A 20,762-nucleotide genomic window follows, 5' to 3' on the forward strand; every position below is an offset into this window, starting at 1 on the left:
GTAGCTCTTGGCCGACCTTGGCTAGGTCGAGCGTGCGGCCTCGAGTATGCGACACTGATTGAGCCGCATCTGCGGCCTAGGCTTTCTCGGTTTTTCTTCAAAGGCATTATAGCCTACGGTAAAGGGAGCGCGATTTAATATCAGTACTTTGTTCAACCTAGCGATCCGGAATGCCCGTAATAATTGCCAAAGTAATCATTGTTTCGTATAATTTCCGAACTGTCCAGCTTGCGAGTTTAAGTTCCGTAGTATTGCACCATTTGTCATACGGTCAGATGTTCCTTCAAAGGTATTACAGCCTACGGTCAAGAAAACGGAATTTAATATCGGCATTTTCTTCGACCTTGCGAGCTGGAATGTAATCTACATTAATTAGGAAACCAATTATTTCGAACTGCCCAGTTAGTGATTCTAGGTTGCCCACTATTACTCGATTCGTTGTATAACGAAAAGCTACTTTCAAAGGTATTACAGCCTACGGTAAAAAGTATCGGCATCTGAAGTACAATTCGTATTTTTACCAAGCTCTATAGCATTAGTCTTACAGTGAAATTCAGCTGTTATCCAGTTTCCGAAATGTATATATACGTTACCAACACTGTCGCTATCTAAAGGTCCCGGAAAAACGATTAGATTTTCATAGCGATAAATATTCTACAGTCGTTTCTAGACACTCTACAATATAACCCTGAAAATCTAGTTATATATTTTTGAATTCTAAATAACCTTTCGAGTCAACGCCTCGTCGACACTCGTGTAATCGAGCATAGAGTCCACGTATCGAGGAAAGTCCCGTTAAATCGAATTGTTCGTGTATTAATCGATCGTGTGATATCCGATTAGAGTTTTGGTTAAATATATCGCGCGTCCCGGGATAAACGATCCAACGTTACTGCTCCAGACGAACAATTTCATAGACACGAAAATCAAACGTGGTTATACTCACAGGGCCGAATTGTTCGCAGAATCCGTTTCCCCGGCAGATTAATTCGGTCTTCGGGCACGATCCATTTGAGAGTATCCCCGCCGCGTAAGTAGGGCGCGGCTTAAACCCTTCTTTCCGTTCTCTCCGTCCGACCCATTGTCGCAGAGCTAAGCACAGATTTATTATCACGTTGAGACCCACCCTCTCCCTTTTTCTCTTCGTTTACCTTGTCCCCGTTCCCGTCCTCTGGCCCCTCGTAACCGGTCTTAGTCTCGTAAGAGAAATACATTCATCGAGTATTCTATTAAGAATCTGCACTCCGCGGATAAACGAGCGAAATAAGGTTCTTCCAGCAAACCCCTCGTTCTTGTTCCATTAGTCGAACGATTCCAACCCAGCCACCCCCTCTTCCGCGCGCTCTAGCTACCTCCTCCGCGACGTCTTACCAGGTCGGATCACCTGGTCTTTGCAAAGATTACGCGGGATTCAATATCGAGACCAGTCGTTTCTGAAGACTCGAACTTTTTCTTCAACGGTAATCGATTTTGCGGGAACAGCAGCTCTCGAGAGTCGCGTTTGCGTTGGAATCGACGAGTCGGAATTGTGCATCGGGTTGTTTTCAAAGTCGGCTCGTTTGCGTTTCAATCGTCCGTAGAGTGGCCATCTTCGTGTATGATTTTTTTCCAATCGCCGCGTCAATTCATCGATGTCTCTTTTATACGAATCGGTTTTACGAGGAAAGTTGTCCAATGTGGATTTCAATGCGTCTACCTCGTTAAAGATTTCAATTTTGAAAAGGTTGTCGTAACTTACGAATGAATACTCATGTCGCTTTTGTTGGTACTTGAAACAGCCTGCGCAGTGTCTTCTCGTTTCTCGGATTCAGAAAGCAGATTATGTTTTATTGTACGTTCGGATTATAACGAAATGTTTATTATAATACACAGGGATCTCGCGTAACCGGTAGTACGGTTAATTAAAAATAGAAGAATGTAAAGTCAAAAATGTAAACACATGTGATTAAGCTCCCTGGCTTATTTTCCACTATTACGATTGGTACGCGATGTAAAATAATTTCCAAGAGAATCTTAGAGGATCGTAGAGAATCCTTTCAATTCCTAATTAACAATAGCTTCCGATACTATCCGATAGTTTCTTTTCACGGTGACCATGGTGGCAATTGGAAGCCCTCGCGCGGAGCAACGGCCATAAATATCGCGTCGCTATCGTCGCCGGTGACAGGTGTTTCCCCGTCGTTTCCGGAAAATTTCCGCAAGATGACGCGACGTAGTCGGTCGGACGAGCAAAAGTCGTGGAAAAGTCGAGCAAACGTTTGCACGGTCGGTTGGCGAACCGATTAATAAATTAGCCCATCGACGCGCGCGTTCAGTGGCGTTTAGTGGCGTTTAGCGGCGTTTAGTGGCCGAGAATGCCCGCGAAAGATGTCGGAATAACCACTTCCAGCAGCGGCCGTTGCATTCTAAGGATAATGACGCGACGTGTAGCACGCGCTGCAACGTAGAGGGACCTTGCGCCCAGGAATGGTTCCCCTGCTCTCCCTAAACGCGCGCAAGGTGCAGCTGTCCGCCGTGAGGCTCGAGAAAACGATAATTAGCTCGTTTCAATAATTGACAAACCGACGCTGGCTAGTCGTAACGCATCTGGCGGTGCAGGTTCAGCGTAGGAACTCGTACGAGGATCGTAGTTAACCGTGTTGCGCCGGGCGTTTGGTCCGGGTCTTTACGCGGCTGTAAAACGGATGCACCTATTCCTAGTCCGAAGTTCTGGGCTCTGGATGGACGTTCGATGCGGTTAGGTGCACGTGTTCACCGGGAATGCGCGCAATTCCTAACGTCCTTTCTGTAACTGCATACGTAATTATCGCCGTTTACACGGGGCTCGAGAGGCAGTAAAGTTCCAGCGGGATCGAAGGGGACAAGGAGAGAGAGAGAGCTGTGGAAACGACGATGTTCAAGAGCCGAAGTTCAGTTTTTCTTGCCGGTACCTCCTTTCGCCCGACGGCTACGAGTCGCAGTTCCGAGGCGAAGTGCAACGCGTAAATTGCAACGCGGCCTGCAGAGGTGCCTGAAATTGAATATTATCCGCTTTGAACGAGCGTGCGCGTTGAACAGAGACGGGGCGTAGTGACACCGAGAGCTTGCCTATGCATGGGAATAAGGAAGCGTGCGAACGGAACTGGCGTTTTCACGAGGAAACATTGTATTCCGAGCGTTAGAAGGGTGTAAAAGAAGAATTCGCAATAAGAGCGACGCGACGGTAACGTTGTAGACGGAGAACATTTAGGGCGTGAAGAGAGGACGCGAAATTTCACGGAGAAAACTGCATGTCCTTTGAAAGAGATACATCCGAAATTGGGCGGTCTCCTTTCGGGACGGAATTTGTTTTTCGTTCCGAACCCGGCACCTCTGTAACACCGTTAAAACTGCAAACTCTTAAGAACGCGTTGTTTATTCTCCGCAACGCGTAGGCTTCGTTCGCGAAACGTATCCCAACGCTCTATTCGGGGAGACGAATCGCTATCGATCTTCCCAGAGAAATACTTCCTCCTAACTCTTTTCTAGCTCTTTTGTAAAAAATACAGAAATCCTTTTTTTGTTTCGTCGAATATCGATCGGCAGAGCGTTTCTCCGAATCGTGTTTACTTGGACTTTCCGGAGTAAGCATCGCGATGATACGGATCAACGATGTTTTCCACTTTGGGGAAACGAAAAACCTTGACTTTCGTTCAGAAATTATTTCAACTCGTGAAACGTTAACTTGGTTTCAACGGAATTTGTAACGGTGCACCTACGATAAAGATCGAAGGGCAGAATTTCGTTAAACACGTAAACCCAAATAAATGTAACTCGGAAGAAAAGAAACTCGAGTAATCAAAGTAGGAACCGTAGGATTACGTACACCGAGCGTGTTTCGCCAACACGAGACTGGTCTATTTATCCCGCCAGGGTAGAAACTGATGTTTTTGAACTCGAACTTTTTGCAGACTTCTTCCATAACTGCCTGCTTCTGAAAGACTTTTCCCGCAAAAAGTTGTCGACATGCTTGGAAAAGTCTGTCGGTGAAAGGTCCAGGACATATGCCGAACGCGGTAGAACCTTCGGTTTCAATTGGTTCAAGTTCTGGTACATCGTTCGCGACAAGCCGACGACCGTTCTCACGGAGAAAAATAAGACTTTTTCGATCGACCAATAGTTTTCGCGCAATATGCGTTTCATTCGAGTTCCGAGAGTAGCTGTTTGCGATGATCGCGTCGCGCGAGCGTTGGCTGCAGGCCTCTGCGTCATCGTCGTCCTCTCGTAGAACTTTACTTTTGGGAACTTGCTTTGCAACGGAGCCATTGTGCCGAATATCTTTCCAATTGTTACGGAGAACTTTCCATCGCGAGTCGTAATTATATTTTGAAAATGGGTCGTTATGGTTTCTTAACAACGACGCCGAATAGATCTCGTGACACCGATTTTGCTGACATTCAGGCGGCTCGCGCGGAATCCACGTCTCCAACTTTCTTATCTTTTTAATCTTACTCGGATGGTTGGCAGTAGTCGATTGGATCTAGCATTTCTAGCGGGGAATCGTCGTGCGTGGATCTACCGTGACTGAATCTTGGTGATCATCGAAGATGGAAGTACCCCGAGAGGCTTTGTTGCAAAATTCGTCGAATCTTTATCGATCCTTGCGTTTGGGAACAGATCCCTGATTTATGAGTCAGTTTTACGAAACTTTTCGTCACTTTCCATGTACATTCCTAAACGTTCCAAGATATCGATTCTTTTTGGGTTACAATTTCGACATTTTTTGGGCAATCTTCGAACGAGGTATACAATCAATCGATAAAAGAAATTTGTTCTTCGAAAAATGAATCTCGAGCGGCGAGCGTTTAATTCTGCCTAAGCTCCCCTACGTTGTTGCAGTCTCGCTCGTCGATGCAACGAGCCAAAAGACGGCCCGGTCTCCGCTCGCGTCTCCAGCAGGGAATTCCTGAGCGGAATTTCCAGCGAAAGAAGGTAAGAAAAGTTTCCCCGCGAGCAGGATGTTTGGCAAGCCGAGTTCGTTGCCTCGGTTATTTTTTGATTCGTTGATCCGGTCGCGGGAAGACGTGTACACCGATCGATCGAAGCCGGCGCGGCCGTGCGGCCGTGCGGGGAGCTGCGTTTATACCGCGAGGAATCGCTCGGAAACGCGAGATATATTGACCGGAGTGTTGTATCACGGAATCCGTGCATTAATAACCCAGCCGGTCTTTAACCCGTAAACTTTGAAACTCGGACGGGGTGCGATTAAGAGGCTTCTAGGGCCGTTTCGTGCTGGCCACCCCCGCCCCTCTTCGAACCAGCGGATCCGCGTGGTGGGGCTGAAGGAAGTTATAGATACCCCGGATCGAAGAGTTTGCGTGAGACGTCGGTGGAACGATCGTTTTGACGATTGCGATTTTCCACGCCGTACACCGAGTCAACGAGACAATTAGAGTGGTTTATAATATCGAGGACGATATCGGAGACTCTAATTGCGAGCGCTAATTGCGCGGTTGCGATCCCGTTTTCGAGCGAGGAGCACCACAGATTTTCAACCGTTCCACAGATCGAACAATATCGAAGCTACTCCCGTTAAGCCCGATTATTCTTTAACGATACAACTATTTCAACGCGGAGGATAAATTTTATTCGTAAAACACTGTTGTTTCTCGACGAACGTGGATTCTCTTTGCTAGGATACGTTTTATAAATTAATAAACGTAACGTAATTGAATAAGAAGCGACAAGTTGCGTATCGAAATCTTGGAAGAAATTGTTGATCGTGAAAATTAGTTGAAAATTGTGGCAAAAATGTGGTACGAATAATGAAAAAAATTGTATCGCGTGATAAAAATTTCATTCTTCGAACACGTGCTAGTTTAGATAGTTAACGTGAAGTTTAATCGTCGGCGAGGATCGAACTTGAAACAATCGCGATCCAGGGATATCGAAGGCCTCGATTTTCTATCGTCGAAACGGTTCGAAACGAGCTCGATCATTTTCTCTCTGGAAAATCATAATTTTTCGTTGAAACGCGAACTCTTTTTCTTTCCCTCGGCGTGTTCTGTAGTTACCCGTACGACTTCCACGTAGACACGGGGATTAACTTTGTATAAGGGAGGCCGATATTGAATGCATTCTGACACGCCACCATCTCACATTATATTCTTTCCCTGATAATTACAACGATAATGAGGTTTTACGATAGAAACCTTGCCAGCGGCGTGTTCCGAACACACACGGTGTTCGGTACTTTTCATTCTTGAATCTCGGCCCCGCGAACGTGATGCTTTTGTTGGAATTCGCGGGATTTTGCTTGTTGGTAACTTTTTCATTCAGCTCGCAAATCTCGCGCCGTCTGCTGCTCGGGAATATTATTACTCCATTGTATTTCGCGGTGCTCATTGTGTTTAATCATAACGCACGTTTCGGGAAAGTTTCGGCGCGCGATGCGTTATTACGATTTCGTAATATCGGGGCCTGGATTTCTGAACGGCTTCAGAAGTACGAGTCGCAATTAGAGCGTGAAACAAAAGACTCGAATGTACCCTTCGAATATTCGTTTCCAGGTGGATGTCAGATTCCCTTGGAGCCGGGTACAACATTTTTCGACCATCACTCGAAGAAGGTTTCTGGATCGCTCGAATCGAAGGACGCGAACCACGGTTAAGGAACGTCGTTAAACTTCTCGAAATTGGAATGCAAACAAACCCATTATCGTAAAGTCAAAGGGGAAGACAGCCGTTTATTTAAAAGCCGCGTTCGTAGCGTTCTTCTTGCCCCTGACACCGGCGAGCGTATAGTCAACGCCTCGTTTATCGCACGAACGTATGAAAAGTAATTAAAAACATGTTTCGGTGACTCGCGAACGGTCGTGCTTTCAACGGAACGCGCGAGTATCTCCCTCGAAGCGAAGACTCGCGAGCCACCCTTGGTCGCCGTCAACGACGAAATCGACCCTCGAGAATCGATCGATGCCGTTTCAACTGAATTTCATTCCTATTTCATTAATTCCTTTCATCGATAATTTTTTAACACTTATGAAAATAAGAAATATCGTTTGCAATTTTAGCCATCGAGCATGCGTTAGATAATATCCGATCAATACAGAATTACCAAGTATCAGCAAGAGTTAAGCACATCTACAAAATGAAGAGGTAGCACTTGATAAATTTCGGAAAAATTGTCACGGAACACAAAATTTTCGCGACGATGTGATTAATCCAACTCAGCGGTCATACGAATACAATTTGCGCTATTCAAACGAAACATTTTTCTACTTACGTGTGATCTACAAGAATGATCTTACATACGGCGAACATTGGTAATTTTAAACATTACACGTATGTATAAAAATAATAAAATTCGATCACGTATCGGTTTTGCAAAATTGACTCGTGAAAGGGCACCCAGGTTTTTTGAAAACGTACAACGCGTATCGTTGAAAGCTCGAATGGTTCGCATCGAAAAATCGTACAGGTTTAACGTGGTTCGCGTGTAAGTTGGGACACGTTGCACGTTACTTTCTGAATTTGACTTCCAAGTTAAAGAGTGGAAGAGCGGTTTCGCTCGTTCTACCGGGACTTCTGGTTTACTGCGTTGAAATGTCGTCTAACCGCACGCTGGCGTGCGCTAGCGCGCGATTGGTGACAATGTAGCGTGCATGGCAAAAAGTTGGAAACGTCCGTGTCAGTTCTTAATGCAAACGGTGGAAAGTTTGCCGAGGGATTCACCGACAACGGAAAATCGCGCGTAGTTTCGCTCGGATTAAGATTTTTAAAATCGGTCGACTAACCGAACTCGCAACACAACAGGATACACGCTTTCTTCTTTCGATTAATTATCGCCTACGCGAGATTATCGCGGAAAATCGGTACTCGGAGAGCCACGGTGTTTTCCGAATGCGAATTTCCAATGTTCGAAGAACGTTCGTTCGCGGAAATTCAATTGTAAATTTTGCGAACGAACGCATGTGAAATGTGGCATTAGGTGAAAGGTAGGAAAGCTGCGTGTTTTCGCCTGTGACTGTGGGAAAATTACTCTACACATTCTATTATCTTTAATAGCGATGTTCTCGATCTGCGTCCATTGTGGATGCTATTCGACTGGATTTCGTTGCATCAGAGCCTGCGGTTTTCCTGCTGCGGCGCTCTACGAAACAGGCATGGAATCACTGGAGTAATGAATCCCGCTCATTATCTTTTTTAATTGGCACCATTTAATGATTCCGACGGGATCGTTTAGAAATCGACTTCCTGTTTCTTAATGTAACACTGCGCGCCGTCACAATTTTGCCCAACTCACTGACAATCTGCACGGAGATATGCCCGATTACATTCACACCGTGATAAATGGTTTTAGAAATGACAGCGTAGAAGGTGGCTTCCATAACTTTTATAACTACAGGTTGCTCGCGGATCGGTACAGTGGAAAGTTTTGGTGCTTTTGTATCGTTTGTATTATATATATATCGCCGTGATTAATAATAATTAAATTGCATACACCGAGAGTGCTATTACCTCTTATTGTTAGTCTTTTATTTCCTTCGTATAACTCTTTCTGTCTATATACTCTCTGTCGAGATTATCTCTGATAGAACTATCGGGTAGTTTCGTAAGGAGAGATTTCTCTCTTTTCGAAAAGATCGAAACGAAACTATTTAATCGCAATTGTTGATCATCGATACCTTTTGTCTCATTTGTACGATACACCGAACGTACCATTACCGCTTGCTTTTTCATTTCGTTTATATAACTCTTTCTCTCCGTATAGTCTCTATCGAGATTATCTCTAATAGAACTATCGGGTAGTTTGCGTTACAGGTGAAACCAAGATCGTACCTAAGATTTTGTTACATTTGTCGGAACGTGGAAAAAAGAATCCAGCTTCAATAGCTCGATCGATTGGTACGGAAAGAAAACAGGCTTCATTCGTTTAGCAAACTCCATGGTTGTTTCTTACCGAGAAGACCCTTGACCACACGTGGCAAATTAGACGCAAAAGTTGATCAATTCGGATGGAAACGAACGATTCACTTTCCATACCCTTCGGACATCTTTGCGTCGGATTATTACTTGTTCGAGAGTTTGCAGAACCATTTCTCTGGAAAGGAGTTGAAAAGGTCTCTGAAAAGTCTGACTGAACTCTTCTCGCTAAAATCAAAGAATTTTGCAAAATCCAGGATGGAAAGTGTATCGACGATCTACAATTGTAAATAAATTGTTTCGGTCGATTCTTTTCGAAAAAAAGAAATATACTCGCATAACTCGTGGAACGAGTCGATACATATACAGCTGTCTTCGTAACACACCGAAACAAATTGTACCCTTCTCACCGCGCGCTGACTAACTTTAATGACTCTTACCCCCACATACACGCAAGTGCACACCGACAACAGCGATTCACAATCGGTCTCTCCGATGCACGCGCGCATTCTTTAATACCTCGTTGTTCCCTACGCGATTCAATCGCACTTTTCCTTGAGAAGCAAAGGTATTTTCGTACACTTTTGAGAATTACTATAATTATCAAGAAAACTTCGATCGATCATGGAACTCTTATTTATAAACTCTTATTGGTAAACATACCTGGTTGGATCATTAGCCGAAATGATTCGCCGTACTACGTTTCCGATACATGGGTGCTACCGAGCGAGTAATTTACTCCTCACGTGACGAACCACGAGTGCCTGGAGCTCTCGGAGAATATCTCCATTTGCCGAAACTATTGGCAGGGAATTGTGGTATCTAAATAGGTTAATAAACGGATCCTGTCGATACCAACGGATTTCCACAGGATCGATCAACCATGTGTCACGAACGTTTCCATTCCGCACAGGGGATCGCACGCATCCTCGTCTCCTCGAACTTGGTTGTCTACCTAATCGAAAGCTCCAACGATGCATCCGACACACTGCACAAGCGCCCAACTCAGACCTGCATATTCCCTTATAGAAATTCATGGTCTAATTTTTCGAAATATTCTGCGTATTGCGTGATTACCTTTGGTTCGGTTCGAACATTTGTGAAAATTATGATAATTAAAAGAAAATTATTGTCCTACGGAGAGAACCAACTTACGTTAAAGATTTGCGATAATTTTCTATCGAGGCATCGATCACGCCCGCTAATTTTCCATTACACGGTTGAAACCTGCTGTCGTTAATAGACACGCGACAGCCGAGCGCAGGATCCACCCTCGTGCTGTCAAAGAGGAAACGCGCGCGAGGGTTTTCTGATGGAAACACGATCCCGAAAATAAAAATCCGTCACCGGCCGCAACCAACCGAGCCTTCTAATTCGAGAACAAGAAGCACGTTGCTCGATTCCCACGAAATAATGGGAAATAAATATCTCGTCGATGATTAGTCTTCGTGCTGGTTGCATGGTTCTTCGTGACACCCCTCCATGCCGCTTCGCGGTTCGTTGCACCTGGGAAGAAAACCGATGGACAAACGGTCTGGAACGCGGGAGAAACCAAACAGGCGAAAGATACGTACGTTGCAAAAGCCTCGAAAAGTCCCACGTGTCGGAGCTGATTGGCCATTGCAATGATTTCCAACTCTAATTCAATGGTGCCATAATTACGAAAGAAACCGTACGCGTTGTTACCAAAGTAAGCTGTGCCTTCATCCTTCAGCCTGGATTTCTCATTGAACGTGCAACTATTTAATAGTCGGTAGGAAGATACAAAGTTGTAAAGTTCTGCCACGTGCTCGTGTCGTCGGTAGTCGAAGAGATCTCTCCCGAGGGATAGCACGAGGTAGAGAGAACGTCCTACTTCGTTCGTGGATTACGTTTTCTTACGCCTAACCGAGCAGTTGCGTAGGAAGGAGTCTAAATTCGCAACTGGCCGATAGATGACATCCTTCGTAGGCGGAAGAAAAAGTTCCTAGAGCTATGGAGAACTCGCGTTCCATCCAGGACAGATCCCTTGAGCTTACAAGAATAGATGCGGTGTCTTTGAAACCCCATTGACCAATATTTTTCTACTTTAAGTAAAATAGGAAAACGTAATCTTTCTTTTATATTATCCTTTACATCATTGGCGATGTGATATTTATTCGTTTCGCGTTGCGACGAGTTAACGACAAAAGATTCTCATCGATCGCGAAGATTCCTATCGAAAAATCACTCTTCGAGGGAAGAGTACATCGGAACCCGCATCGTCGAGCTGTGTGGAATAGCGTTGCGCGGTGACCTCGAGCGCTGAAAACTGGCCTTAAGAGGCCTGTTCACGCTTCGCGCGCTACCCTAAACGGTGGCCCGTTTTTACGCGCGACTCGTCGATGACGCGGTTGAAAATGAAATCGAACAGCTGTAAAAGAAAAATTATCACCTCCGCGTTTTCGCAGAGGCAGTACGGGAGCAGGTGCCGCAATTAAAAGGCTCACCGACGTCATTTGTTTCCCTGGCGATCTTGACGGCGCATCTTCCGAGGCACTTTTATAGTCGTAGTTCCCTGACCAGACGCCGAACAATACGCGAAGGGGCCCAGTCATTGTTCGAACGCGCGCGCACGCATCATTATGCATAATTCAGCGGAATAGAAAAGCCCGTAGCATCTTGTAGCTCCGCGGTGTAATGATCTGATAACATCCATAATATCGATAACATCGCTTCTTCTAAATCTGGTGGAAGTTTATCCTTCGTAATTTACGCATCACTCGAGGAACAGATAGTTATTAAGATAGCCATCGGGGAAACACCCCAACACGGTCCATTATTCTTATCTACCGGTAGGAAATAAAGCCGCGCGTTCACTCGTGATAAAGTAGTAGAGTATCGAGCAATACTCGATTCCATTTGTAACGTGGACAATAAAATGTATCGTCCGTTTGACGTTGGAACGCGATTAAGAACCCTTTGCGAGAAACAATGGACACGGAAAATCGAGAAACAATTCCGTTTCCGGGGAAACGAGTATGGTTTTCTTTCTTTTTTTTTTTTCTTTTTTAATCAACGCGCCTCGTAATATTTCGAACGTCAGAAATGAAATATCGCGAAAACGATGAACGTGTCGGGAGATTCGAAATAAAATTATACAAAATTACGGAAGCGATGTTAACTGAATTGTAATTATAGAATATAAAAGTGTTAGTTTCGTTCTCGCGGGTATAAAGGATGATGAAAGTGTAAAGCGTAATTGTGGGATGGAGAGAGAAATAACGAGCAACGTTTGATTACAAATGTTTCATTTAATCGATGCGCGTCTCCCTTGAGTCTTTAATTTGAGTTTTAAGAATTGTCAAATTAATCAAACGCGCAATACCTATTACGAGTAAAACCGGTAACTCGTACTCTTTTTCGTGCTGGTAATAGCGACTGGACGTTAGAAGATCACGAAGAGGGTTGCAAATCCTTGCGACCGAAACGTAGAACGATCAATTTTTATCCCAATTTTGCTCGCTTCTCTGAATTGTATCGTCCCGCGAATGGTTCCACGGTGCGAGAAAAAAATAAAGAAATAAAAAATATCTCAACTTCGAAACAGGAAATATTTGCAAACGTTCGTCCACGCTTCGTGCAATTTCATTCCCGGCGCTCGCACCTCAAACAGGAGCTCCTCAGCCAATAAATAACTTTCCGCTCCGGTAAATTTTCAGTTAGCAAGCCTACAATTACCTCACACGGTTGTGTTTCATCAAGAAATTTGAATCGACGGCGCGCTGAATAATTCAACGGTCGGCCTCAATCAATATTCGCTAATTCGTAGGTAAAAACGCGGAGCCAGACAACGCGGTGGCAGAAATGGAAAAAGAAAATCACGGTGGAACGAAGCGGGGATAATTATACACGTGCCGAACCGGGACGGATGAGTCGAACGTTACCGGGGTCGTGGTTCGAGAGGGTAACAGGTGGTCGAGCAGGAAACATAGGCTATATAAGAGCAGATACTGGCCGACTGGTTAGCATAACAATTGCACTAGCTACTATATTGTACGCGAGCGTGGAATGATTTACGTCTAGGAACGCGCATTGCGTTCACACGCGCGTTTAGAGCGTTTCGTGCGTAACGCGCTACTTTTCACCATTTCTTACGTCGATTCCGCGAACACGAGGAAAAGTTACCGAGAAAACCCTGGGTGATCGATTACCCGAACGCCCGGGGAACTAGGAAACGACCCAACCGAAGATTCTTCGCGGTATGATAAACGCGGACAGAATCTTTGAGCGAATTAGACGTTGATAAGGTATCGTGTCACGATTCGGGGAACCAGACGTGTTCCGACTACGGCCAACGCGAATCGAACTGCACCGTTGTGGTTCAGGATCGACTTTCAGTCTTTCTAGACGTTTTAGGTTAGGTAGTTGCTCAAATTTTAATACCGATACCGCATTCGTCGACGCTTCAGATTCGTTTCAACCTCTCGAAAGCGTTACTTTCGTCGCCGTGCTTGGCTTCTCGAACACGATCCCTGTCCAATAATCGACCGAGTGTAATTTCATTGGAAGATCGGTGGTAGGCACGCGCAAACGTCCACGCGAGGCGCACAATTAAAAAAGAAACATGCCGTGCCACCGCGTGAACTGGTAATTACGAGAGTCGATGGCAAGATCGCGATCAATTAATCTGCGGTAGAATTCGTCACGGCGGTGGCAGATGCGTCAATTCGCGAGCTACTGTGCCACGAAATGACGAATCATCTCGACGAACCAGGGGGAAAAAAAGCTAAGTACAAAGTAATGGAGGGGCTCGGAAGGGAGGAAGACCGCTTCCGGCGGATACGCGTTATTTTTTGTCACAATCGCGACGACATCAGTGGCATTATAAGGAGCAGTTCAAGAGGGTGCCGCGTCTTCGTTTCGTATCGATAATGATCTCCAACCGGTCACCGTTTCGCAGCGAAGTGAAACGTATTTTACTAGAGATCGTTTCGCCGCAACCGAACCGCGGCTAACGGAAAATTAATGAAGAGTACGTTGTACCCTGCACGTCAGCCGTCCCATCTGTTTCGTGCACGCGGTAGATGAGTACGATAGGCGATGAAAGGGCGTCGAAGTCCAAGAAACTACGAAGCGATAATGGCTAAACGAATGCGTGCACACTGTCAACAGGGTTCTTCGGTGAAGAACAAGGAAACCATTTTGAGAGTCATGGCTCGTGGAACTCTGGAACGAACGCCTAACCTTTTATTCTGTTACTTCAACATGCGATTAAAATGGTCGTTAACGAAGTGCACGATTCGACGCTAGAACTACCACTACTACCAACACTCGAAACAGGTCAAATTGAATAGATTCTGTTACCATAGTACTGGTAACGTGATCTTACGTTGCATTGTATTTATTGGACAATGAAGTACTAGATCGATTTAATTTTTGGTTCTTCATCGTATCTGTACGAAAAGAATTCATCTACCATCCTCCTGAAGCAATCACGAATTACTTTAAGAAATCTCCTCGTACGATCGCTAATTTTCAAAATACCATTGGAGCGACCTACAAAAGGGTAGTTTCGCCCCTCGAACTCGAGTTCGCGTACTTGAAAAAGAAACCGCGCTCCTTAATTCCGAGTGCTTCGCGCACTTGCGAACTCGCCTCACAATCGGCGTCGAACGCTCCTTGAATATTCCCCGTAAGTTTCTTCGCGTACTAGAAGTGTCCAGTCCTCGTTACCAGGAACTAAAGTGTCGCATGATTCCTTCTCGGGCAGTTTTCGCGGGGCAGACTCGAGCAAAACAAGCCAAACGAATGTCTAAATGGAGAAAGAAGTCGCGGTGTCTGGTAGGCGTGTGTTCACGCCTACTAATTACGATTCTAGACGCAGTTATGTCCCCCGTCTCCCCCTACCTACCTCCCCTCTGAAAGCATTCTCGGTTCGAAGGCACCGCTGCTAACGAGAAAAACCAACACGGTATAGCCAATCGAAGTGGCACGCCAGGGTGAGAGTGGAGAACCGGTGCGAGGAGGGGGTGGAGATGGCCCTCGAGGTGAATCCGCAGGGTCCTTCGCGAAGAAACTCGACTGGTCCTGTCTCCTCTCGCCTCGGCCGCGTTCTAACGTGTCCGGACACCGACTGTCTGCCGCCTGAGGTAATTACGACGGGACTGCGGTGCTCCCTCGAGAACCGAGTGACAAAAAGCCGCGTCTTAATGCAAACGCGCCGGCCCGGCCGTAACTCGTTAATTATAGGCCGCCTCTGATTGATCCGCGGCCACTTCGCCTCCGTACACGCGAACGAATCCTTCCAACCAATGTACCGACACCTTGTCGATATCCGGTGTACGGCACACGCGACCGAGACTCCTCTGCCCCACTCTGGAAAAAAATTAATTGAAAAATACCAAAGCCGACCGCCGCTAGACCGCCGCTAGACCGCCGCTAGACCGCCGCTAGACCGCCGCTAGACCGCCTACGTCTCTGACGAGGGTTGAACCTAGTCTTCTCGCTATTTAGCCCTCCTAGTGTTCTCCGAACCAACTCGTCTATGTCCCGAATATTCGTCGATCTAATGTACGTTGCGACGACAGATGTAACGTATCGCGAATAAGTAAGACAACGTAATTGTCAATAGTTGACAACCGATATCCCTTTGGGTTAAAAATGGGTCGAAGCGCGGTCTTCGATTCTTCGATGGTGTATATTTTTCATGGAACAGATCATTTTATATTTGGTCCAACAATTTCTAATCACTGGTGCTGCTAAGAAGGTAACTTAGAGGTAAAAATAGATCAGGGTGTACTACAATTCTCTCCTTACATTTAACCGCATATTCGTTTATCTTTTCCGTAACATCGGATTGATTAAATAAGCGTAGTTACGATCTTAGCACATGTTCTTCGACCGAATCCTAAAGGAATTGTTGCGTGTCGTATCGTCGACGGGTCGTAAAACCGACCGACACCCTGTAGTGTAACGTGCGATGACACCAATATACCATCTACCTACAAATTAATGTAGCAGAGTCGCCTTGAGGAATGAGTTACGCGTGAGAACGAACCGAATTTCCAACCGTGGTCTAACTGTTTATTACATTTATGAAATTGGTATAGAATTTGGATAGACCAATGTTCGTATCGTAACCGACAAATTTACAGGATCCTTGAAGAGCACGTATACGGAAAACTGTTCTTTAATTTAACACGAATTTTATTTTCTCCACAAAATTGATAAAATCGATCGTACAAAAATTGTATATTATTTAATTTGTCCAAAGACGAGCGATATTTGTATCTGAATAAATAACGATTGAAAAATAAACGACTTCCTATCTTGTACTTGTTGAACGAAAAATAGAAATTTAATTACAGAAAACGTTTCCAGAGTCCGGACAGGGGTGCCAACACAGTGTCGACGGAGGGTGGCGGTTTATGGTGTTGCCTGCATCCGACTGCGGACCGAACTCGCGCGACTGAATGTGACAAAATTATTTTCGATCCGATCCGATTCCCTCCTGCCATATTTAATTCAATTCTAAATGTCAGAAAATCGTAATTATTCCCAAAGAATGTAACAGCGGGTTCAGTTTGCTCGGCTCGTACTCGCGAACATTGAAATATGTCCAACGTATTAAAATCACAGCGCAGCTCGCAGCTACGTTCCATTCCCAGCGACTTACACCTACTCGGTCAACGGAGTTCGTTCGTTCGCCTTCGTTCCTTCAATTTTTATTTCTATTCGTTCGTAGATGCTTTGAAATATTACACTCGTCCGATATATTAAAGTCCCAGCGCGGTTATGCAGGATTCTCAGCAATTTACACCTACTCGACAAAGTTTGTTCGTTCGCCCTCGCTCGTCCGATCTTTGTTTCCGTTCGTTCGTAGAAACTTATACTTGTCTACGATACTAAAGTCCCAGCGTGGCTTTCTTGGCAATTTACACCTACTCGATCGAGTTCGTTCGTTCTTCTTTGCTGGTCCAATTTTCATTTCGAACCGTTTCTAGAGAAGGCTGTAAGAGACGAACGACCCGGCGCTATCGACACGTGAAAGATAAACGCATGCAGATTAGATATTTTGCTAGGACGCGAGGACGGTGGTCCTCGCGTCAAAGGATTCAGCCGTGGAACCGGGGCTACGTACCCCGTCGATCCCATGCAGAACCAACCACCCCCGAGCACGGGCTACGGATCTGCATGGCGATATTGCTCGATGCTGCGGCCGAATATGTAAGCGGATATTGGCTATACATATTTATAGAGGGTCAACGCTACCGGGGCGCCGGTTTCGCCGTTCGGTAGGTTTGTTTCGAGCTCTCTCGCCATCACCACTTTGTTCCGCCTCCATTCTTACTCTTTCCCTCTTTCTTTCAACGCGTCACCGTGCAGTCGGTCTCTGTCGTCACAGACGTTCTCGGCAAAGTGCGTTGGCCGAGATAGGGGGAAAAAGGGACTGCGCGGCTACGGTGAGGGGGGATACCGGTAGGGGGCACAGAAGGGAAAGAATCCTTTGTCCACGGGAGGACTTCCGTCACACGGAAAAATATTTGCGTTATTATCTATTATCTCGAGCGGAAAATTGAAATTTTCCGTGACACCGGAGCCGCGTTCAGGGAAATAGTAATGACTGAAATTCACGTTTCTATTAAGTGCGCGTTTGTTTTTCGTTTTACCGGGACCCGCGTCAACCGGGCCAGCGATTTTGTTGTTCCTTCGAAGCCTTATCGTTCGCCAAGGTTGTGTAAGCCTAATTGAAGAGACGATAGCTAACACTATCTTTCGGGAAAAAGGATTTTAAAACCGCGATACCGGCGATGCGTTTCACAGACCTCGGGAGGGCATTAAGGTCTTCTGAAAAAGAAAAAGGAAACGTAAGCTCGGAGAATCCGTGACAAGCGAGGATATTTTGACGAGCGAGCAGCCGACTCGATATCGTGGACTAAACGTTACATGTGTCGCGTACGCGTTTACTGTGGTGTTTTCTTTCAATGGGTAGAGAATATAACGTTAACCACTGTGATGTATCGTTTAAACTATTTTTATCGTTCAGTGTACTTAATCTATCTAGCGCGGAATAAATTTCTGATGTCGGTTTTTCTAACCCTCGATATTGTAAATTTCCGGTTATTACAATTATTGCAACGAAATAGACAATGGAATTGTTCCAATTCGAATAACGATTATCGCGTTGTTTTCTCTTATCGTTCGTACACGTACGTCGAAGTACGTATGAAAATGTTTTCAAATTACATTCCAACTTATATATTATTGTCCAAGATTGAATAAAAAATCATATTTCTGATTCTATTTCGCCTATAGGAAAAAGAAGCTCCGCGTAGAAGTTGCGTTGCCCGTTGCGGCAAAAAGATAGCGAAGAGAAAAAAGACGGAGGAAAGAAACGAGAGACTTCCGCCAAAGTTGTAATATTAGATTATGCGTTAAACCTTATTTTAAAATCTACCACAGCCAATTAAAGTTCCACTTGTTTCTTATTAATAAATAATTATAACTTTTGAATTTATAATTCACTTTGTACGTTGCACTGTATTCTCTACGCACTCTGGCGATAATTCAAGTTACGTCGCAAAAAATAAAAAAACTTAATGTTATACAGCTAGGAACCAGTTTAACGATCTTTCGATCCTGGATGTACGATAACTTTCAACACGGTCCAAAATGTAGGCAACGATCGATGTTCGTAACATTTTCTTCGCTTCCTCCTAAAACGGTTTAAAAAGTACTGTGTCTAAAAAAAACATAATTAGCTTTCTATAATAAAATACCGTATCCAATCTTCTTTCGTTTGTTTCCAGAATATTCAGCGCTTCGTAAATATTGAAATGAAAAATATTAAATATTGAATCGACTTTGTTAATATCAATCTATTTCTGTAACGCCGAATTCGAACCTTTTTATCTTTTTCTAATTCGCATAGAACTTCACGAACATCGCAATAGAAACAATGGAACGGCGAAAAGAATTGTTTCAATTCCACTCGAATGTTTCCCTTTCCCTGGCTGTTTTATCCGCTACTCCCGCTCGATCAGTTTGTAGCTGCATCGTGGAACAGCAACGCACACGCGTGTTAAAGTTCGAATATTGCCCGGGCAAGTTTTCGTCATAAATTTCCAGCAGGAATCGAAGCGTATCTCGCATGGTGCGTTCCCGAAACATTTTGCAACGGAACGGGACGGCGGGCAACGTCGAAGCGCATTAATAAAACCGCGGCCGCGTTAAAACTTTCCGAAATAAATAACCGCAGCGATCGTTGTTCCCTCCGGTGCTTACCGGCGACAGGTGTCGCCGTGGAGTCGTCAGGAGTCGTCACCGAAAACGAGCGACGGCCCCCGTCTCTTAAATCGTCTCGGGATAGTTTTTCTTCCACCATAGAGCCACGAGTATACGGCCGCGCTCCGCTGCAATTTGCAAGGTGCAACGCCGCGGTCGCATTAGTCAGGGTACCATATCGGCTCACAGCCATCGCGTAACGGTATGCGCCAGCAGGCGTTGCGATTCGCTAGTGTTTTCTGCCGGTCGCATCACGATGACGCTAATGATCTGCTTAATTATTGCGCGTTGCGGAACAGAGGCGACACACGGGATCGGGACGATCCTCGTTGTGACATCTACCGGGAGATCGTTTCTCGGAAAAAGAAACGGGCTGGGAACCCGGATTTTCAAAGTTCGAAAGCTCGATAAGGTGCGCCAGCCGCAAAATTCCCAAGATACGTCTTCCACGGAACTGCCAATCTTGGTAATTCGAAGGACCGACCGAGATTCTATGGTCACTTGTACAGATTTCCATCCCGAAGATCGTCTAACGCGATCTTCTTACCTGTAAGACTGATTTTAACGAAAGTTTGTGTGCATGTAAAGCACCATAATGAATATATATCACCTTTAAGAAGGTGAAATCAAGTCTCGAAGGTTTTAATGTTTCTTTAATTTTTTCAATGCAACTTTTCTTGGGACGTTTTTGTAATAGAATGATAGAGCACTGAGTTTTTTTCGAAACATCGAAGAGAAAATGACACTGTAAAATGTGGCAAGTCAAACTCCTTCGATGAGCACTCGTAATCGATTTCAAAATAATTGCTAACCTCGAACGCGAATTCTACGCTTCCCGCTAATTTCTAAAAAAAACTCCGCTCTTACTTGATTACATTCTGTAGAAAAATTCTACTTTTGTTCTCTCATTTTGCCCACAAATATGCGTAAAGTTTTCTCGACAGAGGCTTTGGGTCGCCGGAATATTCGATTACGTTCTATACAAAAATTCTACTCTCGTTCCCCCCTTTGTGCACAAATGCGCGTAAAATTTCCTCGACGGAGTTTCTCGGTCGCCAAAGAACCGAAATTCCTATTATTTTCCCAGCCTTGCCAAAAAAAAAAGAATTCCCGATTACATTCTTGACAAAAATTCTACTTCGGTTCCCCCATTTTGCCCACAAACGCGCGTGAAATTTCCTCGGCGTAGTCTCCCGGTCGCGAAAGAACCGAAATTCGTATTATTCTCCAAGTGTTGTAAAAAAAAAGTTTCCTTCTCCGACCGCTCGAATCCATCCTTATCGTTTATCTCGGGCGGTTCTCATAAAGTTACAACGCGCGTTCGAATTCCTTTCGTCGAGCGCGGGACCAACCGCGGAAAGTATTTACTTCGCGGTCTCGGTTGTCTAACAATACGGGGAATGTTTCGGACGTTTAGAGGGCTAACAGAAATTCACAGTAAAGAAGACAAATCTTCCCCAAAAACCGTAATAAACAGCGCCGCGGCGAGGCACATGTCGCGAGACGCGTGGGACTTGTAACGAGGACGTGCACATTCGAGCTCGTCAGAATGTGGCGCGTACACATCGGTCACGCGTGCCAACTAAGAATTCGATGCCGCGCGGCGGCCCCGCTACGGGGTGGGGGTAACACTAC

At 45.2% G+C, this 20,762-nt stretch overlaps 1 protein-coding gene across 1 annotated transcript in view; it reads right to left on the bottom strand.

Moving 5' to 3' along the window:
• The window catches only part of LOC143153632 (uncharacterized), a 91,449-nt gene that overhangs the window by 116 nt on the left and 70,571 nt on the right, over positions 1–20,762 (bottom strand). The window contains exon 4 of the mRNA XM_076325052.1: positions 947–1,092. Coding sequence (XP_076181167.1) covers positions 985–1,092 — 108 coding nt within the window. The 3' untranslated portion in view covers positions 947–984. The remainder of the gene's footprint in view (positions 1–946; positions 1,093–20,762) is intronic.

This window comes from Ptiloglossa arizonensis, chromosome 13, assembly GCF_051014685.1.
Source record: "Ptiloglossa arizonensis isolate GNS036 chromosome 13, iyPtiAriz1_principal, whole genome shotgun sequence".
NCBI classification, from domain to species: domain Eukaryota; kingdom Metazoa; phylum Arthropoda; class Insecta; order Hymenoptera; family Colletidae; genus Ptiloglossa; species Ptiloglossa arizonensis.